This window comes from Pinus tabuliformis, chromosome X (assembly GCF_031772625.1).
Source record: "Pinus tabuliformis cultivar Carrire ecotype Pingquan chromosome X, CPIR1, whole genome shotgun sequence".
Taxonomy (NCBI): domain Eukaryota; kingdom Viridiplantae; phylum Streptophyta; class Pinopsida; order Pinales; family Pinaceae; genus Pinus; species Pinus tabuliformis.
Window position 1 is genome coordinate 1,025,399,070 of NC_142308.1, and position 20,347 is coordinate 1,025,419,416.

General features: G+C 37.8%; 1 protein-coding gene across 1 annotated transcript in view; it reads right to left on the minus strand.

Moving 5' to 3' along the window:
* The window catches only part of LOC149143243 (uncharacterized), a 42,760-nt gene extending 39,616 nt beyond the window's left edge, over window positions 1-3,144 (minus strand). The window contains exons 1-5 of the mRNA XM_089451736.1: window positions 3,031-3,144; window positions 2,520-2,642; window positions 2,339-2,419; window positions 2,021-2,206; window positions 1,825-1,912 (exon numbers count right to left, since the gene is read on the minus strand). Coding sequence (XP_089307862.1) covers window positions 1,825-1,912; window positions 2,021-2,206; window positions 2,339-2,419; window positions 2,520-2,642; window positions 3,031-3,144 — 592 coding nt within the window. The remainder of the gene's footprint in view (window positions 1-1,824; window positions 1,913-2,020; window positions 2,207-2,338; window positions 2,420-2,519; window positions 2,643-3,030) is intronic.
* Window positions 3,145-20,347: the final 17,203 nt, after the last annotated feature.

Sequence of the window (20,347 nt, forward strand, 5' to 3'; positions counted from 1 at the left end):
TGTAAGTCTGATCTGAATGTTTACATGCTTAGGACACATGATTCTCTTCTTATCTTAGTTTTGTATGTGGATGATCTCCTAATCACCGGCAACTCGGTTTCAGCCATTGCTACAGTCAAGAGGGCCTTGCATGATAGGTTCTTGATGACGGACATGGGTCCATTACACTTCTTTCTTGGTCTTGAGATCATCCAGGATGCCATAGGCATCAAACTCTCTCAGGCTAAGTATGCACGGGATCTCCTCGAGAGATTTCACATGACTGACTGCAAGCCAGCACCGACTCCTTTTCTGTCTGGGGTCCACCTTGAGGATGGAGGTGACACTCCATTAGTTGACAACACTCTCTACCAATAGCTAGTGGGGAGCTTATTGTACCTCACCCACTCCAGACCAGATCTCTCATATGCAGTAGGGGCAGTTTCCAGATACATGCAGGAGCCACATGAGCTACATTGGAATGCTGCTAAGCACATCCTCTGATATGTCTAGGGCACCATCACCTTCAGGATTCACTATGCAGCAGGCACTGCATTGAATCTCCTTGGCTTCACAGATTCTGATTGGGCGAGAGACAGCATTGATCGCAAGTCCACCTCTGTATATTTAGTCAGTCTACGATCTGGCCCTATCTGTTGGTCGATCAAGAAGTAGGCTGCTATTGCTCTCTCTTCAGCTGAGGCCGAGTACAGATGAGTAGTCAACATCGCCATTCAGGATCTGTGGCTACAGCACTTCCTCACTGAGTTGGGCATCCAGTTCCACCAGCCCATTGTCATCTGGTGTGACAACCAAAGCACTCTCAAATTTTGCAATGATCTAGTACAACGGCAGCGGAAAAAGCACATAGAGATCCATATGCACTACATCAGAGACTTAGTACATGATTGGGTCATTGATTTGCAGTTCTGTCCTTCGACAGAACATACTGCAGACATCTTCAACAAGACATTCACTGAGAAGAAGTTTCGCTCTCTGCGTGACCGTCTTGGAGTGAAGGACACAGTTGCTTAGCAACTGTATTTTCTTCCTCTTTTCTTTTGATTACATTGTATTTTGAGGGGGGGTTTTCCCACGAGGTTTTCCCTCTTTCCTCAATTTTAGTACAAGTTGCACTGTATTTTGGGTGACCTTTGGCCTTAGTAGCCAGGGCCCATTTTCTATTTTCCCCATAGCAGTGTTCAGGGGGGGTGTTGGAACTACTACACACCTACATGTGGACTCTTAGTTAGAGCATGGGACTACATGCAAGATTCTTTCTGCATGATTTACTCCTTGATTTGCTCCTTCTTTAACTCCGCAACTGGTTAGTTCTTCTACATGATTTACTCCCTAATTTGCTCCTTATTTCACTTCGCAACTCGCTAGTTCTCTCCGGAACTTGTTGTAGGTGTTGAGTCTTCTCATTGATCACCATTATGGTGCATTACCTTGGGATCCTCACCCAGTAATGCTATATCATGAGCATTGTAACCTATTTTTAAATGAATCATTCTTTTGTTCTTTCGATTTTCTTTTAGTGTTTTTGCTCTGCAAAGCTGTGTGTTCAACCTTTACTAGCTAGATTCATCTGTGCAGGTTTTCTAACACATTTACACTATCTATGACGAATATAATTGGAACAGATTCGGGCCACTTGCAGATCTTTCTCTGTTTTGCCTTGGTAAAACTCAATGGTCAAAAGATTATAAAGATTGATGAAAGTGACATGACTCTAAGAAAGGAATGAAATGATGGTTTGTTTTTTTAACCTAATGATGTTATGCTCATCGTGAGAGTATTCGTTGTCATTGATTCCCACAACATATGTGGGAATATCTTCACCCCTCCCAGGTGCTGTAATGATCACCTTTTTAGCCCCCACTCCAATGTGCTTCTCAGCTTGGGTTCTCTCTGTAAACTTTCCGGTCGCCTGCATCATTGGATTGCATGAATTCAAGCTCAACCATATCTTTGTCAACTATAGTTACTAAGTATTCGAAGCATATATATATGTATTTCAAAATATATGTGCCCCTACCTCGATGACAAGGTCAACACAGAGGTTCGCCCATGTCAATGGCGAGGAGTCTTTCTCAGAAAGAACATAGATTTCTTTCCCACCCACGTGCATGCTTTTGTAGCCATTCACATCAACTTTAAATACGCCCTCCACATCAACATCAAATATACCCAGAATTGAGTCATACTTCAGAAGGTGAGCAGCCTGCATTCACAATGTAAAGTAAAACTATACACTCAGTTTCATAAATATGGAAAAGAAATGCCATCTAAACATCTCGAATATATATATATATATATATATATGAACCACCTCCCCTCCCCTATTATAACATACATTTTCAACACCAGTAATATCATTGATGGCGACATTCATCTCTACGACGGTTTCTCCTCTCACGGCTCTTGAGTTCGCAGCCTGATTATTTCAGTTACCAGAGAAAAAGTAATCAACAAATACGAATGGCTACGTGAGATGTGATGAGTGGATACAATTGTAGGGACTAGTATTGACTCACCTTAGCTACAACCTGTGAGGCAACCGCATCAAAGAGGTTGAGGTTGTTCTCCCCTGCTTGTCTTTCATATGTGTGACAACTAGATGTAGACTTCAACCCCGCAAACTCTGAGATTTTAGCCCTCTGCAATGCACACAAGATATATGGTTGATAATAGATTTTAGATTTTTAACTCTGATATTTCAGCTCTTTGCAATGCACACAATATATATTGTTGATAATAGATTTTAGATTTTTATGATTTATATTGATAAAATAATTATTTTTTGGATTAATTATATTATAAAAATTTAATGGAAATTTTAAACTATTTAATATGATTTAATGTGATTTATCTTCAAAACAAAAATTTGAAACTCAAATCTTCATAATATAATTAAACCAAAAAACAATCTCATTATAAAAATAATAATTATTGATAATTATAAAATCTCAGTCGCTACAGTGGAAATGAACCTGAACCACTTATTGTATTAGAAAGTAAAAATATATGAATGCTAAGGAAACAAACCTTAAAGACAGAGGGAAGTGAGCGGCTCAAAGATGAGGATCTAGCAGCTGCAGGGCGATGCGTAGGAACGGGAGCTGCAATGTTCACTGCTTGGGCGGATGAAGCTAAAGCCATTCTCGACGTTGTGTATGCGATCAGGGATTGTATGCAATCACTGATCGATCCATCCATCTGTGTCTCTATATATAGAGACACGCAGAAAGTAGAATACCCTAGGCAGCCTACCATATGATATTGGATATGCTTTACTTCTGTTACGACAATATTCGATATTCGGGGTTCTTTTTCTTTGCAGGAAGGGTTATTCTCGGTTTCTTCCACGCAACCGTGGACTTTCTTTGATTTTTCCATGTGAGTGTCTATAAATGACACACTAAAGTAAAGCGTGTGTGCGCCTATAAATGGAAATTTAAAGTAAAAATATGTGTGCATTTGTAAATGGGCCATTAAAGTAAAACTCTGTTATCATCCTGAAGGTCGGACATCAAAGCGAAAGTATGCCCTCGGGCTTAAGAAAACGTGGGAGGTTAAAGTAAAAGTGTATTATTTTTATAAGAAAAATGAATAAGGAAAATATACAACTTTATCACTAAAGGTTGTCGGACATCAAAGCGAAAGTATGCTCTCGGGCTTAAGAAAACGTGGGAGGTTAAAGTAAAAGTGTATTATTTTTATAAGAAAAATGAATAAGGAAAATATACAACTTTATCACTAAAGGTTGTCGTTGAGATAATGGTGTAATATATAATAATTACCAATTATATTTAAAGTACCTTAGAATTTCAATGGAAGTCGATGGTATATAGAAAAAGTGTATTATCGTGGTTTTTTTTTAACATTGGTTTATATAAATTTATTACAAAAAAAAAATAAACTGATTTTACAAAACACACTTTCTTGTGTATTGGTAAAAGCACAGAGTTGTTGAATAGAAGGTTTTGGGTTCAATCCCAACCTTCCCATTATTTGGTTTTTGGTCCTCAAACTCTGCATAAAATCATACCCTTGCAGCAATGTTTTAGGAATTTTTGTGGGCTTTGGTCAGGTGGGAGAGGTTGCGTGGTTGAACCCATTGACCTTGGTAATTTTGTGGGTTTTGGTCAAATTTACACTTTAAATATAAATTGCTAGCAGTTGTTATTTCAAGTAGTTTTGTAGTATGTTGGTTAAGTCCAAGGCGTTGACCTTGGTAATTTTGTGGCCTTTGGTCAGACTTACACTTCAAATATAAATTGCTAGCACTTGTTGTTTCAAGTAGTTTGGTAGCATGTTGGTTAAGTTATTGGACTGTTGGTGGGAGGTCACAGGGTCAAGCCTGAGGTTGGTCCATTTTGGGAAATTAGGTAACAGTAAACTTTAAATATAGAACCTCCATTTTGGGAAATTAGGTAACAATAAACTTTAAATATAGATCCTTTCAGCTCACTACCCAATTGTAACCATTGATGCATTCGTAAATTGGTTTGGGATATTATGAATCAAATGGGAGGTCACAAGCTCAAGCCTGAGGTTGGTCCATTTTGGGAAATTAGGTAACAGTAAACTTTAAATATAGAACCTCCATTTTTGGAAATTAGGTAACAATAAACTTTAAATATAGATCCTTTCAGCTCACTACCCAATTGTAACCATTGATGCATTGGTAAATTGGTTTGGGCTATTATGAATCAAATGGGAAGAGTAGCAGGTTACACTTCAAATATAAATTGCCAGCACTTGTTATTTCAAGTAGTTTGGTAGCATGTTGGTTAAGTCATTGGACTGTCGGTGGGAGGTCACAGGGTCAAGCCTGAGGTTGGTCCATTTTGGGAAATTATGTAACAATAAACTTTAAATATAAAACCTCTATTTTGGGAAATTAGGTAACAATAAACTTTAAATATAGAACCTTTCAGCTCACTACCCAATTGTAACCATTGATGCATTGGTAAATTGGTTTGGGCTATTATGAATCAAATGGGAAGAGTAGCAGGTTAGTATCATGTGGATATGATCTGATATTATGTGCTTATGCCTATGTTTATGTTATAGCATGTAATGCTTAGGGATATATCAGCTGAATGATAACAGTGCGATCTGCAGCATGCTGGGATAAGCATGCATAGTAGAGAGACACTAGAAACAAGGTTGTTTGGTAAAGAGTGTGTGGTCTCTAGATGTGCAGTACTGGTGTTGTGTACATGTTGTATAACTGGTACTATGTACATATGGTGCTATATACATGTTGTATATGCAGTGTTGTGTACATACGGTATTGTGTGCATGTTATACATGTGGCGTCGTGTGCATGTTGTGATGTGTACATGTGGTACATGTGTTGTTGTGTGCATGTGGTTTTGTGTGCACATCGTGCAAGTGGTGTTGTGTACACATTGCACAAGTGGTGCTATGTACATAAGGCATTGTGTGCACATTGTGTATGTAGTGTTATGTACATGTGGTACGTTGTTATGGGTATTGTGTAGTCATTGTATCATGACATGTGTATTCATAGTATTGTATGGTGTGTAATTATATGTTTTGTGTTGTACACTAGGTGTAGGTGTATGTGTAGTGTTGTACACCGGGTGTAGTTGTATGTGTCATGTTATGAACCAAGTGTAGGTGTATGTGTCATGTTGTAGTGTAGGTGTATGTATCATGTTGTACATCGGGTGTAGGTGTATGTGTCATTTTGTGCACCAGGTGTAGGTGTATGTGTTGTGTTATACATCGGGTATAGGTGTATGTGTTGTGTTGTACATTATGTATGAGTATGCATTGTACAATAATATGATGCGATAGGCATGTATGGGATTGTCTAGGCCCTTGTTGTTAATATTAAGGGTTGAGGCGGTTCAGTCTCTAGATGCCCTTGTTGGTATTAAGGGTTGACGCAGTTGATCCGAACTTAAACAGGAACGCAACAAATTATAGGTATAACCATAAATAAAGAAATGCAACATAAATAACACTTTATTTCATTAATATCAAAATACTAAAATATGCTTACAAACACAATGGAAATAAACTAGCTCGGGCGATGGTAGCTTATCTCTTAGAAGAGATGTGGCATCTACATGCCTCTGAACTGTGTTCAATGAGGCTCAAGGGCCTATTTATTATTGAACGACAAGGGAAAGCCATAAACAACCAAAACCCTAACCCAAAGAGATGTAACAATAAGAGTTTGTTGGCTCCATTGGGGTTAGTTGGGCAGCCAACTTCCCTGGGTCGTAACTTGGTCATATTATCTTTGTTTTGCACGTACGATACTTTGTTGGAAAGGTCTCTTTAAGTACTACAAGATTTGTAGCAGGCCCCTAGATATGGATATTGGCCTATTGTGGACCTCAAAAAAATATCGTTTAGGGGATCAAAACTGCTCCGGAAGTTCAAGCCCTGAAAAAATGTTAAAAATAGTAAATGCTAAAAGAAACAAGGAAATAGAGGAAACCAACTGGAGGGCTAGGTGGAATAGCCGGGTGGCCACCAATATCTACCTGGATTAGTCCTCCCCTCTTAGGAAGCAATTGTCCCCATTGCGTGCAGAGCCTCCATGAGGTGAGGAAATTTTTGTTGAACCTGATCCCTGGTGAAGGAGTTACCCTGCTTTAACAACTCGATATAGCTGGATCCATTGTTGGCATGATCCAGGTTCGGGTGTGACAAAGGACACTTCCAAGACCTTTTACTTTCGTGATGTGTTAAATTGCATTTTTTAAAAGAACATCAATGAATACATGTGCATGCTGTAAAGAAGAAGGAACATGACAATCATCAACACATGAAAACATAAGCCGTTGATAACAAAGTTCATCCAGGAGGGACTATGTCTCTGGGCCCTAGTGTTAAGATGGTGTAGGCCGCTGCATTAAGTGTTGTTAATAGTGATGATGGACATAAGAGGTGATGTCGATATCATACAAGGTGTTAGCGCTTGAAATTTCACCTCAGGCTGAGAAAGGTAAACTTCAAGGCAACATCAAACCACTTAGCCTCGTAGCTAGCCCTACGGGGCAGGAGAGGGATCTCTCCAGTCTATCTCAGCTAATTGTTCAGCTTGTTTCTTCAAAAGTGAAGCAGTTTGTGCATTCTTCCTACAACAATCATTAGAAGTGGGCGCCTTCCATATTTGTCCATAATCAATGATGCGAACACTGCCACCATCTGATGAAATCCTATTTGCAATATTCTTTGCTAATTTTGAATGAGGGCTTTTTCTTTGTCTGCTTGCAAGGATAGGAGTTGATGAGACCACTGCCATTTGAAGAGCTAGAGAATTTGATACATATTCTATAAAACACATTTAATGATTTCTTCTTCAAAACAGGGTTTTGAAGAAGAATCAATCTCACACTGACATACAAGACAGAGTCTAACATTGGCTCCACTTAGGATGGCAGCTGCCGCTTCTTGGAGGTGCCAAGAACCGCAGAAATTTGGGAGAGCAGACAGTGCCTCCATCCATTGGGCAATGGAGGCCATTATTTCAACAAATCGACACAACTGTAGACTCAACTTATTAACTGGAAACTGACTGAATTGATTGAAAGACTGATTCGGCAAACTTCAAACTAAACTGTAATGAAACTAGAACAAGATGCTGCCCTTTTGGCTGCTTATTTATTTACAAAATCTACCCTACTTTGCTGTACAAACAATAGATCAGGTAATACTAAAATGCCAGATTAACCATTCAAGTAAACCTGAAAATGATGCCGCTTTAGAATGCTTCCACCAGGACGGAGATGTTATTGCTGGCAGCCCTTCATGCACGTAATGAGCCTGGTCACGGAAAAGACAGCCTGATCTATCAATCAAACTGAAAAATGTGTCCATGTATGTTGCCATTGGATCGCGGAAGCCGGACTCTGTTGGCTGCCCCAACTCTGCAATACATACTTCCAGCTGCACACTGTCAATGTAAACATCTGTAGGCAAGTCTATGATTTCTTGTTGCGGAGGAGGAAGGATTTCCAAGAAATTTTTAGGGTCTTGGAAATCATATGACTGGATCTGCTCATCTAAACATTGAATCTCCTTTTCAAGTTTTTCAACAATTAACTCACAGGCACCAGTTTTAGTTTCAAGATGAAACTTCGGAGATTTCAAACATTGAAAGAAGGCACTGAAAAATTCTTCATTAATTTCAATATCCACTAACCACTCTCTAACTTCGTTTAGAGCTTCACAAAGTGCAGGGTTTGCCACATACCCCACCATTGCATGAATGGATCAGCGAGCACTGAACTGTCTGGATCGAGTTGGAGTCGCCAGGTGAATGGTTCAGCCTGCATATGTGTCTGACTGCTGTCCACCATCAGCATCAGATCTGCAATTTGATTTCATGTACTGGGACAAGACAATCAACAAGTCGAATGTTTTCCCCAATATGGTCGCCAATATGTTAGCGCTTGAAATTTCACCTCAGGCTGAGAAAGGTAAACTTCAAGGCAACATCAAACCACTTAGCCTCGTAGCTAGCCCTACGGGGCAGGAGAGGGCTCTCTCCAGTCTATCTCAGCTAATTGTTCAGCTTGTTTCTTCAAAAGTGAAGTAGTTTGTGCATTCTTCCTACATAAATCATTAGAAGTGGGCGCCTTCCATATTTGTCCATAATCAATGATGCGAACACTGCCACCATCTGATGAAATCCTTTTTGCAATATTCTTTGCTGATTTTGAATGAGGGCTTTTTCTTTGTCTGCTTGCAGGGATAGGAGTTGATGAGACCACTGCCATTTGAAGAGCTGGAGAATTTGATACATATTCTAGAAAACACATTTAATGATTTCTTCTTTAAAAAGAATCAATCTCACACTGACATACAAGACAAAGTCTAACACAAGGAAAATGGCCTCAAAAAGGAGTGGCTCCAAGAGATGTTCCGCTATAGGAACTCTCAATCAAAAGGACTCCTATCAATATAACACAAAACTCATGCATGATGATCATCCTGCCAACATGGCATAAAAGGGATCTCAATGCAAACATACATGGCAACAACATAGTATCCCATCAACATGACGACAAAGGGATCTCAAACAAAACATGACAAATCATGACAACAAGTACATCACACAGATGATTCCGCATTACGTCAAGCAGGAATCATGAAAATGTGTAAGAAACAAGATCCCACATCAAACATCAAACAAGGATCTATGCAGCAAAATGCATAATAAAAGAAGTGCATGAACATATTGCATATTCCTCACATCCAGGGGCCTACCTGGGCACACTGTGCAAATGAGGTTTATATAAATTCTCCGACAGATTTATCAACAAAGTAGTTTGGTGTAATGGTAAATAAGGCAATTTATTGAGGAGGGGTCGGGTGGTCAAACCCTACCCCTCCCATTTTAATATATTGCAGTTTTTTTAAATCCACAACATTATAGTTTTGGGGGGGTGGCTGGGGGGGGTGTCGGGCTCGCATTGGGTAGCCCGCCCCATAACTCCCGCAATGTTGTTGGCACATTAAATGGGGTGCTGTCATATTAACTGTGGGTTCGTTGGTACATGGTTTTGGTGTTACATGGTTTAATGGTTGTTGTGCCGTGGAGCCGGCCCTCCCACCGGCCGTGGGTTCAACTCCCACCGACCTTCTCAATTTGATATGTATGGTGTATAATGGAGAGGCGTGGGTTCAAATCCCATCGGCCTCCTCAATTTGATACGTATGGTGTATAATGGTCAGGATCGCGCTTAGTTATGGCTTCCTTATCAGTTTTGGAGGGGTTTGTTGTCCAATAGTTACTGAATGCTTTATGTTTGTCTTTTCAGCAAACCAAAATTGGAATCGAAAATAGGGCGGCGAAGCCCAATAGGCCCATGGATAGCAAAGGTATTTTACAGTATTCTGTTGTCCAGACCCCATACCAAAACCTAATATCAGCAAATATGTAGTACATGTTTATTAGTGTTTATATGAATATCGATGGCTCTATATGTATAGTGTAAAATAGATATTGATCTGATAGAGGTTATATGCATGCTCTATGATGTAGTGGTGACGTGGGCCAAAACGAGGCCTAGAAGGGTTTTATCAGAAATTGGGAACCTAGGGTGCCATGCTTCAAAACCCGATGGGGATGATGAGATCAAGCTAGAGTAAGTAGGCTTTTTCATTCCACAGGAAATCTAGGAAGCAAAATTAGCTTGTTGATAAGAAAATGCCCAGGTAGTTTCAGCTTCCCAATATGATGCTCTGGTCTTTTGTAGATATTTTCGGGTTTTTACCAGTTAGAGTTAACAATTAGAATTGGGTGTGTAGGAGGTTTGGTGTTGATGTTAAGAATACGAGTGCTACAAAAAATTCATCGTCCATGGTATGTACATCATCCATGGTTCTATAAATTGTGTGTGATTAAACAACCGTTTGATTTATTTATGATATATCAATCCCCAGATGTTAGTATGCAACATGAGGTGAATGATTTGAGTTCACTACTACTGGGATTTATATGTTGGCCTCTGTTTCAAATCGGTAACTGTGTGTGGATATATTGAGGTCAAGAACAGGGCTCTTTGCTTGCATATTTAGTTGGGATGGTTTACATGTATTTATGTTACTTCTGTTGGTTTTGTTTTGCTGCCATTCAGCCACTAGGGCCACAGAGAAACAAATATGAAAATGGAAGCATTAGATCAACTTTGGTTTCAAAATCTAGGCATGTAGCAGGTTCAAGAAAAGCACCTGGTATTTCCAATGTTGGACCCTACATACACATGAATCAGTTTCAGGGAAACTTCCCAGGGTTTCGAATGTTGAGGTCTCAAGTAATGATCCATCGAGTTCAAGGATACAACATAGGCCTTCTACTACTAGTCTCTCTGGTAAAAACATTTCAGCTTCAGGGAGGTCTTCCACTACTGGCCTCTCAGGTAAACATGCTTCAGCTTCAAGGAGGCCTTCTACTACTGGCCTCTCTAGAAAATGTACTTCACCTTCAGGGAGACCACCAAGGCCTTCAAATGTTGACATCTCAGGCAAAGATGCTTCAAATGCATCCAAGTCTAGGTTCTACCCACTTGTAGCTAAAGGTGTCTCAAGAAGAATGCCATTTCCTGATGCATCAAAAAGGAAAACAAGGCTTCCACGAGCTTTTACATCAACACTGACTACTAGAAGTGAGGTTAGGAGCATTTGGTCCACTGCCCTTATTTTATCATGTGTAGATGGTGCTTTTTATTCACAGATTTTTACTCTGTTATTTTGCAAAAACAAGTGAAGGGTTTATCTAAGCCATAACTCCAATTTCCATCCAATGGTTTCTTTTAAATAGCTTACATTTGGAGCCATTAAGCGGGATGTCATGGAAGAGGAAGGGGACCTTCTTAACATTGACAAAGGAGATAATGAAAATCAACTTGTTGTAGTTGAATATGTTCAAGACATTTACCATTTCTATTGGTATACAGAGGTATGTCCCTTTTGTCATGGGAGCCTTGCAAATTGTTTTTGTTCTATTCGAAATAACAACATCTTGTCTTGGAAAAATACACTTCATTTAAACAATTTAATCAGACACTAGCTTTTCATTGCATATAGTATGCAGTGATTACATGTGAGCAGCGTGTGTCTATGCCATACGTGAATATCTCCACTGGAGAATTAAAGTGCCCACTTAAGCATCATGGAAGGTTATATTTTATGAATGAAGACATTAGATCAAGCATTGATGCAAGCCTTGATCCATGTCTATAGCTTAAATTCAAATCTGAATAAATAGTTTTATGTCTAATTTGTTTCTATTTTGGTCTATTTTGTTTGTTGTATTGCAGGCATGCAACAATCTCTCATCAAACTACATGTCAAGCCAAGTTGATATCAACCAGAAGATGCGAAAAATACTTATTGACTGGCTGATTGATGTACTTGATTAATACATATTGATATCTACCCGTTCTTCTAATAATATTTTTTTTTGTACCTTTCCGTTGATAATTTTCTAACATAAACAATTTGCAGTTACAGGTGCATCTAAAACTTGACTTAATGGATGAGACACTTTTCTCATGATTAACCTTATTGATAGATTTGTTTTTGTGGTGTACACTATTACAAGAAAGGATATTCAACTAGTGGGGTTGACTGCCATGCTAGTCGCTACCAAATATAAAGAAATTTGGGCTCCCAAGGTGGTAAACAATGGCAAGAGGGAAAGTTCGTTGTTAAGATGAAATTTTGTATTGATTTGTTTTGACTAAAAACTTGTTTCCTGTGCCCTTGATTTGGCATCTAGAATAAGGCTTCACATTCTTACTCATTTTCCTTAAGAGCTTTACAAGTTAAGGAACTGATTACAATCTCAAACAATTTTTACACATGTGGTGAATTTCTATCCATGGTGAGATTTTGTTTTCTCACATTATTATGTCATACTTGTCTCCCATATTTTGAGCTTTACATTTCTAATTGTTTAAATAATTCATATTTGGAATTGTTATCTTTTCTCATGTTTATGGTATGCTTATTTTTCTTCAGGAGAAATTGATGCTCAACAAATCAAGATTCAATTTGGCTGTACCAACTCCCTTTGTTTTCATGAAAATGTTTCTAAAGGCTGCTCAGGCTGATAAACAAGTATTCTACTTTGCTTGAAATTTTGATGAATATTCAAATGGCATTGAGCCTCACTTATGTAATGAAATGCATTGTATTTTCGATGTGTTGCATGAGAGACATCATGCACTATTTTGTTCTAACTATAGTCTTCCATAAATGGGATCTTTATAAATTTAATGTTCTTTTGGGTTTGTTTCCATGGATCAACTTGAGAAGCTGGCATTCTAACTTCTTGAACTATGCCTGGTTGAGTATGAAGCATTGAAATGGAAACCATCTATGCTGGCAGCCTCAGCTATATACATGGCACAACACATCCTGCAAAGGATGCCAGCTTGGACAAGACTGCTTCAGAAACATGCACACTATAGAGAATCAGAACTCAAGTAAATCTTGAATACCCATTGTCTTTTACATCCTAGTATTTCCTACTTGATTTTATTCAAGTACAGGGTCTGTAATAGTTTATGGTGCATGCAAACACGCTAGAATTACATGCTTTATTTTTATGCAGAAAGTTTTTGAATTTCTTGTCATTTGTTTTTTATATGATTTGATTCTCTCGTATATGAAAGAGGGTTTGAACGTTTGCTTTTCTTTGTGCAGGGAATGTGCTAATATGATTGCAGGATTCCATAAGAATGCAGAAGAGGGTATTGGCATGTATATTGGCATGTGAGGATATTGACATGTATCTTTTAGAAAATATAATTTGACATTTTATTTATAACATAGGTGAGGTATCACCAACAAGGAGATCTTCAAGGATAAGTGAAAAAGTAAAGAAATCACCAGTCAAAACACCAGAAAGTGAATCGAAGAAAAAACCAAAGAGATCTAGAAAATCAAAAGGAGATTCAGAAGATGCAGAGAAACGAGAATCACAGGTAGAATCTAGTAAGGAAGAGGAAATGCATGATACCCATCATGGGGAAGATATGGCTGAAACAGGGGAAGATGCTAATCACAAAAATGAAGAAGAAGGGAAGGGAGAAGATGATCTTGATAAGAAGTAGGAAGCAGAAGAAGAGAGTGATGACAAAAGGGAAATAGGAAACAAAGAAAAAATACATGGGTCCAAAACTGAAGAAATAAATAAAATGGATGGGAAGGTAGAAGAGATGGCACCACAAGGGGCAGAAGGTGCCATAAAGAAAGATCCAGTGCTAGGGTTTTGATGGTATAAGTACATTGGAGAAATGTTCCAAGGTCAAACATGCAGAGCCAGTGAAGGAAGTGCATGACTCGATGGAAAAAATACTTGAAGGTCAAGAAGGACAAATGGCAGACGAGATTGGTTCACTTTCCAACCACACTGCAGTAAAACAGACCCCTGATCCCCCACTTAATGCATCTAGTTGAACTTCTATGGTTTAAATTTGTGCATTGTTGGAGGTTAGCTTATTAACTACACATTATTTATTAGGAGTTCTACCCCAGGTTTAGATTTTGAAGAGAGGAGGAAAACACTAGGAGTGTTTCTTTAATATTGCAATGATAGCTATCCTACATATCATAGCGAAAATGGAACCTGGTTTTCACAAAGACTCTTGCTACAGTTGCATAGTCACCGATTAGTTTCCATGGTTTTGGTTCTTTGACTTGCATTTCTTATCAATTTACTTTTTGTAAATTTAACTTATCTAGTTCCTTTTATAAATGTTCACTACAGTTTTTAGCTTCTTGCATATGATTTTATTAATCTTTTCTTTATGTTGTAACAAATTATCCATGAATTGTTATGTAGCTATATTTAGTTCTCAATATATTCAATTTATCAGTAGTATGGAAAATGGTTAGGTTTAGATGCTTTGTAGTTTTTATTGCCTATTATGCATTCTCTCAAGCAAGGAGATGCAAAATGTTATTTCTCAGAGTCCATTATATCTATAGCTTTGAAAGCATAGAGGTGCTTGTGTGTACCCCCAATATTCTAATTTTCTTGTTCAAGATTTTTTTGATTTTAGCTTTTTAATCTAGACGAGGTCTCTATCTTGTTGCATCTCATGAAGTTTGAGACCTAAATAGAGCAGGATTCAGGAGCAAATCTCAAATGTAACACTGATGCATAATCTATTTGGGGTGAGTCTTTCTGGGATTTATGTGTTGCTAATACCTTCTTGATCATGGTTCATTTGTCTTTCTTATTCTACAAAGATAGGCTTCATTATATTTGTTTTAGTATCAGTTTTAAGTTGTTGGATCATGTTCTTTGTTCTAATGACATAGCTGATCTATAGGAATTTTATTGGGAACCCTTAAAGCATCTTAAAAATTAAAAATAAACAATTCCCGCATTTTTGATATCTGTTTTACTATTGGAGCGGGACCTAAAGCTATTTTTTTTTTGTGTTTAACCTTGAATGCTTTTGATTTAGTGGTGCATGATTTGTTGATTTGAAATCTGGAGCTACAAATTTTATGCCTCGAAACTCTTCTCCCTTAGAATTTTGGAATCTATTTACTTGTGACTTATTATACTATTTCAAACTGGTAAAAATTTGTGCTAGACTTGCTCTTTCTCCCATTTACAAATATGTAGAATTTGATGAAAACTCTGTTTCCCCCTGCCTCCAAATGCTCTGTCACGTTTTTTCGTAATTCTTTAATTCATGCATTTGGATTTTTCTATCCTTCCTGTAAAGTCATTCATAAGGTTTCCATCCTCATCCCGAATCTCAATGACTTCACATCCACGTACATACTGGAGTCTAAACCTTTATGGGACACTTAATTTTGATGCTTCCTCACCACTAAGCGACTCTAAAAAAGGACATACATATAACAAAAAGAGAACATCATGTTCGGTCAGTTCATTCCATTCAAACCTTATCTGTGATGTGTATCTTGAAACACTGTATGTAACCTCTACAGTAACAGCAGATGGTTTCACCTCTCCAATGTTTGGTTGCTTTACTTCGGTGATTTTTAACTCCTTGATTGGAACATCCATCCTAGACCATCCTCGAAAGGGAGTTTCTCCCTCATTATTAATATATTCTTCTAGTCGAGGAAACACGTCTTGGATATCTTCTTGAATTTCATATGTTGATTCGAAGCGAAAAGGATTGAAATTCTTAGGAGGTAGTCATGGAGAGTTAGAAATTGTAGATTACATTTTGGAAGAGGCAAGCATCCTTCACCAGTGTAATTAATGCTGGGTACAATGCTTTCATCACACATGACTTATTCATTTGGATAAAGAGGGAGAGAATTTATTGCTTTGTTTTGAGACTGTCATTTCTCAAAAGTAGAAACCATTGCCTCGGTAATGAAATCCATTCTTTCAACACATGGATCAGTGTCCTTAAGAAATTTAAGCTTATTACAGACAACATCCTTAAGTTATTCTCCAGACAAAACAAAAAGCCTCTTACAAATTTCTTTACGTTTTTCAATGGAGCCCACATTGGACAATGCTAGATCTTAGAGCTTAGGAACTTCCTTAAAAGAGATTGCAGCTGAGAGAAATGAGCGAGAAAAAAATCATCATCACTATGTTGAGTGCCAACATGGTCATCTATCTATGTCTGTTTTGCAACTGTTGCAACTTTCCAAGCAGGTTTCAGTTGCTTTCCTCTTACAAATTCTCGAGAGCCATCATCCTTAATGTGAAAACAAAACGAATCATGACCCCTTCTCTCTATTTTTGCTAGTACGCATACAAGAAGGATTGGAGGTGCATCTTTTGCAATACTCTGTAAAAGAGTACAATTGGCAACTTTCACAACAACAATTTTGATAAGCTGCATAAAATCACTATTGCCTCTTACAGTTGCTTTATCATTATGTAGATCACCTCCAGTTTTATCTTCACCAGTAGTTTCATCATCCTTCTCTTCATTGACATCTTGGATTAACTGCTCAAAAACCCCTGAGATTATATCTGTGTTTTCCTGTTCTAGAGTCACAACTTTCAACACCTTGAATTTTAGGCCAGGCATCCCAGCTTTAATAAATTTAAGAACTCATCTCAATCCCTCATCTCCCACATCTGCATCATCATTTTTCTCTGTGTTGGTATCTGAGTCTTCGGTAGCTTTAGGTGATACTAAAAAGGAAGCATCTGCAGATTGTCCATTCCACTGCAAGTAGACCACCTGCTCCTTGTATTTTTGATCACTGTCTTTTGTTAAAAAAAAATTCAAACAAAGGAACGCCTGGAGCTCCTGCAGCCAGCTCCCTTGCATTGTAACCCTTGGCAAAAAATCTCTCATGTTGAGAATCAATATGGACGGTTATGTCATATGGATCATTTGCACCCTCTGCCAAACAAGCCCACCATCCAACGTCATGTTTAATAATTCATTGTAAACCTAGAGTACAATGATCATGTGATGGCACCATTATAGGATCTGAAATGCATGAATAGTTCCTTGAAACAAAATTACCCCGATTTGAAGAAGTGGAATGTTTCTCAAAAATGTGTGATGCCTCGATTTAGCCTCCTATTTCCTCTGAATCTGGATGAAATATTCCTTTCACCATATAATTTCTTCGCAACACCTCGAATCTGGTTCAAAAGCCCAAAATTGTGGAAACAATAGAGCTCACCCAATGCAAGAGTTTCATTGGGTTGAAGTTAACAGGATAAACTAAACCATGAGAAGTAGAAAGAATCGATGGTCTCTTTGATGATCTATGTTGTGATTTGGAGTGTGGCCGAGAACTAGTAGACATGGGAGATAATTGCAAATTTGAAAACCATCATAATAATAATCATGTGTAAAATACTGAGAGAAAGTGCAACCTTAAACACCAATTTTTTTTCCCATATAAATCATTTTTAACAAAAATCTATATGTGATAATAGGTCTGAGGTAAGGTTTCAGGGCCACAGGTGCAACACTACATGGAGGACTGTTTGAGGGCTGAGAGACCTATTGTAGGGCCTTCTCTTCAAGTTGCAGGTGCACAAATACTAGCGCAGGTGGACAAAAGGGTGTTAACCCTTGAACAAAGTTTGGAGCTCTTGTTGTAGCAAAACCATGGGTTGTAGGGTGCCTTGTGTAGGTTTCCAAACACTAAAACAGTGAGTGGGAAGGTCTAGAATGGACAACAAAAGAGAGTCAGTTGTGTGGAGAAGGGTAACATAGATTTGGAGCATAATTTAGGGAGAAATTGAAGTTTGTGAAGCTTTGTTGTGAACACAGTGAAAGACACACATTTTCAGAGTAAATAGAAGGTCTTTGAGAGGAGACTAAGGACATGATCTTAGTAAACGCAAAACTCATATTTCAGTCGTTAACATATTTTGGAGTTTTTCAGTACAACAGACCTACAAGTTTTCAGTCTAACAGCAGTCAACCCCAGTAGCCTTTGTCATCCTCTCTCTCTCTCTCTTAATACTCAATACTCTATAACTCAATACTCAATAAGCAGTTATAAATCTATGCTAAGAACCAAACTATCATAGAATATTAAATAACTCTGCAATAAGATAAAGAAGGTGTTCCCAAGAAGGTATTGATGAAAATGGAGGTCTTTCTATAGACTAAGCTCAGAGCCCTTAAGAAAGGAAGTTCATAGGGCTTGAACTCTACAGTTTCTTAAGAATATCTTCACTCCAATGGATACTTTCTTAAAGCTAGTTTTTGGACCAAGGCTAGTAAGATGGAATATTGATACAGATGGGCTTGTCTCTTTAGGCTTTTCCACTCTCTTTATTGTTCAAAGAATGGATATTATGTATTATGGCTAGTCACCTACGACTTAGGACTACATCAAAAGGTCTATGCTTATTCTCCCATGCTCTAGGGGTCTATTTTACAGTTACAACGAAATTAAATTAGAGTTGTCAGAATCTATTAGCTCGGAATTATGTTTTCAACTTTTGCTTAAATTAGAGGAAACTAAGTTGGACTAAATCCTGTGTTTTATAGGCAAATAAGTTATACTCGAGTTGTTCAAAACCTTTTTAGTGTGGAATTTTTCTTCCAACTTCTATTTTTTTTAGATACAACAAAGTTTGATCAAACGCAACATATTTCTCTTGTCTCAGACTAAGTTCAGAGGTACTGAAAGAAAATTGTGTGCCTTCTCTTCAACTGATTCTGCCATAGCCATTTATTGCAACTTATTCTGACATATTGGTAAAATGATCATTATTCTGATAAATAATTTGTGTTTTTAGAATCGCTAGCTGCCGCAAAATTATCTTTGGACATGTCAGTAGTTTAACAATTTCATGTAGCAAAATCAAGGACAACTGGTTTAGCTTTGAAGATTCTATAATATATGTCATGGAAGGTGATGTGAGTCCTACTAGTCCTACCCAACTTGAGCTTCCAAAGTAATAAGAAGATTCCTACACTTGTTCTTTTAGAAGTCCTCAAACCTCATTGGCCTCTTATAACCTCTGGTCTACAGGTTTTCCATAGAAGCTTTGGGATATTTGTAATCATGGTTGTATATAGTGAAAATGATTTTTCTCTATTCTAATCTTGACACTGAGAAGACAATATTAATTGAAGTGCTATGCAACAATATTAACTAAAGTGTTTATATAAACAACTGGCTTAATCCCCTGGGAAAGAACAGTGAAAGGATTATTTTCAATTTTTGGCAAAGCTTTTCTCCTATCATTTCCTCCTTGGATATTTAAGTCCATCTTGTGAGCACCTCAGTTCATGTAATCGTTATATAAAAACATGGAAGTTTTATCTCATGCCTCTCAACTGGTTTTTGAATTTGAAAATCCCATATCATGCTTTTCAACTGATTTTCGAATTATTTAAAATTATAGATGTTTTCTCTAGCAGAATTGTGTACATGGATGTTCTCTGGCAGGTATTTTTTGTAAATTTGATCTTGCATAGGTTGGTTCGTTATAGGGCGATAAGGATCTTGGTTATTGGTGTTCAAGACACTACTTTAATATTGTTTAGCTTAAATTTTCAAGTGATTCTTTGATTATAGAAATTCCAAGGTCATTCCTATTTCAAGGAAGTGATATTAGTTCTTAATATTGTTTCTAGGGTCATTTCTATTTCCTATATAATGTTAGTTCTAATGTAATCGCTCATTATTTAAAAGAGACCTTAAGGAGAAATCCACTATATCTAGCTTGAGTGGGCCTAATGGTTAAGAACATGTGTTTCCTCCTAAGAGGTCACAGGTTCAAAACCAGAGGGGGTAGAGTATGTATGCCTTCATTGACTTAGCATTCAAATCACTGTGTGGAGGTGGGTCCCTTGTCACAAAAGTAAGGGGGTCTCATACACCAATGTGGTGTTTGGCTTGGTTGTGACCTTAAAATTGGATAATCAAAATATCCTCCAGAAATTTTAGAATTGTATTTTAAAGGTATGAGAGTGCAAGGAAGCCTTGTCTTTAGTGAGGTGCATGATAAGATAATGCTTGTCTTCAACATGTAGAAAATCTTGTAAGAGTTTGGAGGTTTATTTTGGAATACATCACTATTTTGAGCTAGCCAAATGGAGTAGATCACCTCTACAGCCAAAATATTGTCTTATGTTCTAGTTGTATTCCATTCATTTAATGCCTATGTGTTATCTCCAATCCATTGTTGCATTTTACATAGTCTATGAGTGACACCCCATATCTCATTGGTGGGATGACAGTGAATCAAAATGTGATTTCATACTTTCGTGTTTTTCTCTTAAGAGCGCATGCGTTGGGACTTGTCCATCCTCTTGTTCTAAGCATGTCTAGGTTGGGATTGCACCCTTGATTTGAGATTTGGGGCCCCAACCTTGGTTGTAGATAGTTGTCTTGCATCTAGAGGGTCTAGACTTGTGCTTGA